At 36.6% G+C, this 7,714-nt stretch overlaps 1 protein-coding gene across 1 annotated transcript; it reads left to right on the top strand.

Moving 5' to 3' along the window:
• The first annotated feature begins 1,757 nt into the window (after positions 1 to 1,757).
• LOC107766888 (oxygen-dependent coproporphyrinogen-III oxidase, chloroplastic-like) lies at positions 1,758 to 7,120 on the top strand. Its single transcript, XM_016585775.2, has 8 exons — positions 1,758 to 2,455; positions 3,103 to 3,178; positions 4,522 to 4,616; positions 4,780 to 4,863; positions 5,809 to 5,896; positions 6,321 to 6,445; positions 6,529 to 6,627; positions 6,731 to 7,120. Exons 1-8 carry the CDS (start codon positions 1,901 to 1,903, stop codon positions 6,800 to 6,802), a joined length of 1,194 nt encoding a protein of 397 aa, XP_016441261.1. The 5' UTR covers positions 1,758 to 1,900; the 3' UTR covers positions 6,803 to 7,120.
• Positions 7,121 to 7,714: the final 594 nt, after the last annotated feature.

Here is a 7,714-nt window from a genome sequence, read left to right as displayed (position 1 = left end):
AGCAAAGCTAAAAGGTAAACAACTTAAAATAATCATTTTAGCTAATTCTTCACGATCTTTCAATTTATCGTATTTACCTATTAAACCACCAGTACCCAAGTTAAGTTTTTGTTGGACAGATTGTTCATCATCACCCCATGCAATAGTATGGTTATCTACCATGTGCCTACGAAGTTGACCCGTTCCCCCTTCCTTACCTCCGTTCTCAACTTCCTGACAAATAATATATCTTACATAATTTTTATCTTCTTCTAGTCTTTCAGAAAATTGCCAACACTTACTTCTTAATCTTCGATTCTTCTTAACAGGGAGAGGAGGCCTACCTATATTACCGCCACCCCTAGTATTTTGACTAGCAGTACCGGGTGTAGGTGGTAGTGTTTTAAGATTATTAGGTGACTCAATATCATCTAAATTATCATCTATACCATAATCTTCTTGAAGTTGCTCATAATCTACATTTAAATTTTCAGGTGAACTTTCAAAAATATGTGTAAAGCTACTAGAAGAACTAACACCACCTCTTGATCTTTTAATATTTTTACTCTTACTAGTACCACCCTTAATAGTACACGCTTTTTTGGCTGCTCTAAATATATCCATTATGTAAATTAAATTTAAAAACTAAATTAATAATTCTAAATAATAAAATAAAAATAATACCAAAGAAGAGAAAGAGATGGAACGAGTGTAATGGGAGTCCGGATGCCGCATTAAATATGATATCACACTTCAATTGATATTTGATGATACCACACTTTACTTGATAGTTGTAATTTTGTAGTGGCTACCGTAAATAATTGATAAAACTTGAAATAATAATTAATTGAGAACTTGAGAGCAATAAGCAATTCAATAATCAAGAGAGAATTGAGAGAGAATTAGAGTAGAAGAAGAGAGCAAGCTGTGAGAAAAAAATGAAGAAGAGGGGGATATTTATAGTTTTTAAAAGGCTAAAAATATAATTTATCAATTATTAGGGGTGTGGATGCTATTTATTAAAGGGGTAGGGCGAAATAGCTAAATCTGCAAAAAAATGCCGTTGCCCAACGATCATTTTTGAATTTGACTATTGGTAACAGTAAAAAAAAACCAACGGTAACCGGGCTGGAACCTGGTAAAAACCCATGAATGGGTTATCGGGCTAGCTGGGTTATGGTGCACTGACAGCCAAAAAAGACCCGACCCCGTCCGGCACAACCCCCTACCCTAGCCAACCCGTCCCACCCCTTATCGGGAACGGGCCGACCCGGACTAAACCGGGTCGAGCCGGGTGTTAGTGGGCTAGCCCGACCCATTTAACACCTTTAATATGAACTGTGGTGGTTGGGTGAAAAAGGAGGTGTTGGTAGAAGAAGTAAGGGAGGGTCAACGATATGTTATGTCACGCGGGATAATATTACCATGGTGGAGAGTTCTAAATGGCATAGGAGTATTTTTGTACCAATTTTATGACGTTAGGGACTGTGATAGACAAATAGTAATGGGTGGTATAAATGATCATTATTATTGAATAGTAAAGGGTATTTCTGACTCTTTTCCCTTAAAATATTCTATTACCAACCGATGTCAATTTGTCATGTTGACTTGTATCTCTATAGAACGTGTTTCCAGTGCTAAATCCTTTACAAATCAATGGGTAGCTCATATCAAAATTGGAGAGGTCAAAATATTGACATTCCTAAAGTTAAATTGCCTAGTCATAAAACCAGAGTAATTCCTGTGGGTATATATTACTATAAGGAAGATAAAAGAGCAGTCAAATGAAACAAACTGCTGGCTTCACCCTTGGATTCTTGTTACCCCCTATCGCAAAATCATCCATTCCCCTCATCCTCCAAAAACAACCCATTAATAAGCTACTCTTTCTTCTCTCCAATTTCCACACTATTAATCAGCAATGCTTACTCCAATTCTCTCTTCTCCTTCATCCTCTTCCACTCCCACTTCCCAATTTCCTCATTCTTTCCATTCTTCATTTTCATTTTTAACTAAACCCCACTTACCCTTTACTGTATCCTATAAAACAGCTAAAAAACCAACACCCAACTATTCATTTAAAATTCAAGCAATGATTGAGAAAGAAGTAGCTGAATCCCAAAAGCCAGATACATTTCTTCGAGAATCGGATAAAGGATCCAATGTTACTTCAAGTTCGAGTTCAGTTAGAGGTCGATTTGAGAAGATGATAAGAGAAGCTCAAGACAGTGTGTGTTTGGCAATAGAAAAAGCGGACGGAGGAGCAAAGTTTAAGGAAGATGTTTGGTCAAGGCCTGGTGGTGGCGGTGGAATCAGTAGGGTTTTGCAAGATGGGGCTATTTGGGAAAAGGCTGGTGTTAATGTTTCTGTTGTTTATGGTGTTATGCCTCCTGAAGCTTATCGGGCTGCTAGACCCACTGATAATGGAAATGTCAAGCCCGGCCCTATTCCTTTTTTTGCTGCTGGAGTTAGCTCTGTAAGTTTCCACATTTCTGCTCTTTTTTTTTTTTTAAAGAAAATTGTCACTTCTCCACATTTATCTTTTGTACTTCTGTTTTTTCTTGTCTTTTAGGATAATATGGATGGTAGTTTAGAATTTATGTTTCTTCAGTTTCTACTGCTTAGTTAACAGCCGGTAGAATGCTCGGTGGCGGAGCTAGGAATTTATATAACGGGATTCAAAAGTAGCAGTTTTTTAACCCCTTTGCCACTTAACAAAAATATTCTCTTATGCTTATATATAGCCAAAAAAATTCGTTTTTGTCCTATTTGTATAATATAATTTTTCAATGAAGGGGTTCAATTGAATCCCCTTTCCCAACCTAGTTCCACCAGTGAGAATGCTAGAGCCTATTTCTCAATTCCAAAAACTAGATCCGATCGGCCATTCGACTCTATTGGGGCCCATTTCCTTCCAATGCTAGATACTTTTGTTATAGACAAATCAGGGGTTCTCTAAAACGAAACGTTCTTTAAATCGTAGGCTAATATATATGCTATAGACTAAAGTGATCAACTTCTTATTCTCTTTTTCTGACATTAAAAAAAATCTTTGCTCCCTTTATTTGAATATGAGTTTTATCAGAAAATTGTAATCGTTAGTGTGTTTTATTTTTTCCCCAGGTGCTGCATCCAAAAAATCCATTTGCGCCAACTTTGCATTTTAATTATCGTTACTTTGAGACTGATGCTCCAAAAGGTATTCCTTCTCTTGATTATCGTTATTCTTTGTTGATGACGGTTCCGATTTGCTTAAGATTGAAAGATTTTTCTAGTGGTAGAAGACGAAATTGCAAAACCTAGGACTACAAGGTGATGCAGATTCCTGTTGTACTTTTGTGCGACATTTGAAAAGACAGACTCAATTTACTAGAAAAAGAAGAGATGGCAGTTCCAGATATAGGACTGGAGGGTTCTACTCCTTGGTGTGCACTGAATGCTAGTAATGTTGTCGTATACATATCATATGTGCACCTTTTGCAGTTGTACCTTCTAATCTTCATGATAGTTCTGCCTACTCCGAGGTGATTCTTAACTTGCTTTGGTAGGTGCTACCTCCTGTAGATCACAGCAAGCGAAATCCTGTTATAGTAGCCTGACTGAATTCGCCTCGGGATTATATTCTTAAAATTGCATTAGGGAAAAATGAGGACACATAGTTGTGTCAAAAACATTGCTAGACATAATTGGTTGAAGTGAGGTTTTATATTATGCAAGTTGATTTTTTTTCTTTTTCCACCCCATGGCCCGTATCTTATATCTCTATGCCTCTCACAAACTTGTATTGCCAATAGTTTCTTTTTGGGATATTGCAGTTTTAGTTCCTCAATTACATACAAACTTCAATTTGGTTTTCGTAATATCCAACTAAACACATTTGTTAAAATCATGTCGTAAGCTGTCTTTTCATATTGATGTAAACTCTGTTACTGATTTCTGGCACTCCCTGCAAGTTGAAGGAGGGGGAGGATGAAAGTTTCTGTTGTACATATTTTGCACATTCTTGGTGCAGTTTAAATGAAATTTCTCACCTTACTTATAAAAAATAAAAAAAAATCCAACTGAACACACTTTGACCTTCAAATAATATGAAAATTTTGGTTTCTCTAAAATCAAATTCTCAAACTTAGCTACTTTTTAATCTACAAGAAGGGGTAAAAATATCAAAATAGGCACCTCTTAGTATAGAAGGTGACTAATCATAAATGGTTTAACAGTTAATAATTCGTTACATTTGTAGAATTATTTGGCAAAAGAGCCAAAGCCACACATTCTTATTAACAGAACCTTGTCCTTTATTGGATATCATGAGTATCAACTTGAAATTTCTTAGTAACCTAGAATCGCAATTTCCTCCTTGTTTTTTTCTCTAATAAAAATTAGTGTGTTTCAGCTTGAGTGAGACTGCTGCAGTTATACGTCATTAAGATTCTCTGGATTTACCTTTTATAACTTCATGTGTATGATATGCCATCGTGCTGATCCCTCTATAGAGGAGAGCTATATGAACTATAAAGTTACTTATGATCAATATAAATGCAGATGCACCAGGAGCACCAAGGCAATGGTGGTTTGGTGGTGGTACTGACCTTACACCTGCTTACATTTTCGAGGAGGATGTGAAGCACTTCCATTCGGTATAAGTGCTCAAATGGTTTTCGTCTCTATATCTTTAGTTCACAATTTCAGCATGTCAAACTGAGATAATTATACCATGAGAAAATGCATCTAAGACATTTTTCTAATGTTTGATAGTGATTTTCTGTTTGCATTACATGAAGCAGATCGACTGTTTTGTAGGTGCAAAAAGCTGCTTGTGATAAATTCGATGCTAGCTTCTACCCTCGGTTTAAGAAATGGTGTGATGACTATTTCTATATTAAGGTAAGCAAGCTTCATTTTCTAACATGGTTGGTATATATGCTGGAATGAATTCCAAAATCTGGTGGAGTACTTAGGTAAATAGGGAAATTTTGCATGGTTGAAATATTCTCAGAGTGGCTATTAACTCACTAACTTATGATGGTTTTAGCTGAATCTTTAATATATTTAATATAAAACAACTTAACATTTCCAGGCAAATCAGAGCCGGAGATCCATAAAAGTAAATCACATGACTAACATGTGGTACTACCTAACAGCTACATAGTCTTTTGACAGATGTATCTCCTTAAATCACAGAAACCCGTATAAGAATTCTCCCCTCAATAGTGTACCCTAGTTCTCTTGTGGTTTTTGAGGTCGTGTACTGATCTGTTGTGATTCTGCCATATATATTGATTCCTTAAATTGTAACTCAAGTTTCGGGTCCTCTAGACACATGTTGCTGTTGGTTGCTGGAACTGGCGATTGAAATCTCTAATATCAAGGAATTCCTTCTCAAATACCTCATGAGGGTATTACACTTACACGTGAAACCTCTGCCTTCCCTTGGTAAAAGTACTATATAAGCCACGCGATTCACATAAAAGATATTCAGAGGCCTTCATAAAACTTTAGAAACATTTAAGATATGTGACATGTTGATCCTCTTATGCAACTGTTTAGCCAAAAAGCAAGCAATAGCTACTCTTGCCCTTTCCTCTCTATATCTGTATATTTCTGTTCAGGACTAGCATCATTGTGCAGGATCCTTAAGTTGAAAAGTAGTTCCCGCTTTTCTGCATTTAAAATTGTTGGAAGCTTATAATGGGTTTTCTCTTGTATTGCTGTCTATTCTTTTAGATGTTGAGTTAAAGTATGGATCTTTATTCTGGTTGCCTATTCTTTTAATTTTTAAATTAAAGTATGGGCACAATATAGCTTTTCATTGAGCTCGTTGTCTTGCAGCATCGTGGTGAGAGGCGAGGTCTTGGAGGAATTTTCTTTGATGATCTGAACGACTATGATCAAGAAATGCTTCTTTCCTTTTCTACAGGTAAATGGTGTGAAAATGACCTCACATGTGCTTTTAAATAATCTTTGTTAATGGAGGAAACAGAGCAGTCAACTTATCATAGACAAGCTTCCTTTTATGCGTAAAAAACACAATGGCATCTGTTAGTTCGACACTTATCTCTAGAAGGGAGTTAGCTGTGTGCTATTTCCTCATATGCATTCCTTGGATGAATACCCAAGATGTTAGTGCCTTTAAGCCCAAGATTTCAAGTGCTGCTTAAGGAGTTGTTGATATGCTGGAAACTGTATTGCTAGACTAGATTATATCTTATTTTTCATTTTCCCTGAAATAATTAGGACAACAACAATCCATAATCTAGCAACGAAAGTTAATTCAAGCACGGAGAACTTTTTGCTTTAATGGATAAAATACTTTCCTTGAAGTGTCAGTTTTGGAATTGTAGAGTGCGCAAATTCCGTCATTCCAGCATATATACCTATCATAGAGAAGAGGAAGGATACCCCTTTCACAGAAGAAAACAAAGCATGGCAACAACTACGGAGGGGCCGCTATGTGGAATTCAACTTGGTGAAATACTTTGTTTCCTTAATTCCTATTTGCCTATCTACGATGATTATTGTTTAACTCCTTTATTTCCCTTGTAATTGCAGGTTTATGACCGTGGAACTACATTTGGTCTCAAGACAGGAGGTAGGATTGAGAGCATTCTTGTATCTCTTCCATTAACTGCACGATGGGAGTATGACCATGTAAGCTTTACTCTGCTATCTATTTTATTGATATCATTATTAGATAGGCTAACCTAGGGAAAGCATCATAGAATATCAACTAAATGCTTGTTGCTCAATGCAGCAACCAGAAGAAGGCACTGAAGAATGGAAACTCTTGGATGCTTGTATCAACCCTAAGGAATGGATCTGCTAGTTGTCAAAGCAATGTAAAGGTTTGGCCGTGTTGGTCTTTTGTTACCTTTCGCTTCACTTCTGTTACCAAATCTCCTTATGTCTTTTTTTTTTTTGGGTTCTTTTTTGTGTTGGAGGCACGAGGAAGGTCAGGAATTACTGATTGCAGAATTTTGTTAGGATTCATAGTTGTATTACAAGATTGCATTTAGCCTAATATGATAGGGAGAATTTCTTATGTGAGTTGTGTATCTTATTCTTAACTTTTCGATTCTATAATCTGAACCTGCTTGTAGCAATTGTGGGGAGGAGAAAATGTATGAAATTACAACTTTTTCCATTGTGTACAGTGTATTTTTGTTGAGGCATTCCTTTTTCCTGGCTGAATTTTTTCTGCTTGTTTAAGAATTCGAGTATTCTAATATTCCCTCCACTTGCTAATTCCTTCTGAGAAGCTTCCAGTTGCTTGCACTTCTTTCTCCAACTTGAGCCTTAGGCTGCTTAGCTTCATTGGATTTGACCTCAAGGGATAAAATGTAAGAACCCAGCCTTCACTTCGTAATAAACCTCCTAGGAATTTTGCAGAGGTGAACTGGGATACCACCAGACCAAAATCTGGAGAACAACTCTATTTCTCTTCTTGAACATGTACCTTTAGAAATCAGCATGAGGTTCATGACAAGAAGAATTGTACATATCAAAGTTTGAAGGATGTATAAAGGTAGTTGGTAGATAATGGCATGGCTTTAACTGGCAAACATGGAATGTGAGATGAAGTACGAAGGCAGGAGGTAGTGAAACCTTATAGGCATATGATCAACGTCCTCTCCAAAATCTAATCTGGTCTGAAAATACATAGCAACTATTAAATGCCCTTTGGATGAGAGTGAATCTGCTGTGTTGAATCTTCTATTAGACCCATTCTTCTGCAAAT

This window comes from Nicotiana tabacum, chromosome 19 (assembly GCF_000715075.1).
Source record: "Nicotiana tabacum cultivar K326 chromosome 19, ASM71507v2, whole genome shotgun sequence".
Lineage (NCBI taxonomy): Eukaryota > Viridiplantae > Streptophyta > Magnoliopsida > Solanales > Solanaceae > Nicotiana > Nicotiana tabacum.
Note: the sequence above shows the minus strand (reverse complement) of the source record. Positions and strands in the feature narration are given on the sequence as shown.

Bases quoted from the DNA above. Each gene is read 5' to 3' on its own strand.
- LOC107766888 (XM_016585775.2), top strand. From the start codon at position 1,901: ATGCTTACTCCAATTCTCTCTTCTCCTTCATCCTCTTCCACTCCCACT. The intron at 2,456-3,102 runs GTAAGTTTCCAC...TTTTTTCCCCAG, and splicing joins TTGCTGCTGGAGTTAGCTCT to GTGCTGCATCCAAAAAATCC. The intron at 3,179-4,521 runs GTATTCCTTCTC...ATATAAATGCAG, and splicing joins TGAGACTGATGCTCCAAAAG to ATGCACCAGGAGCACCAAGG.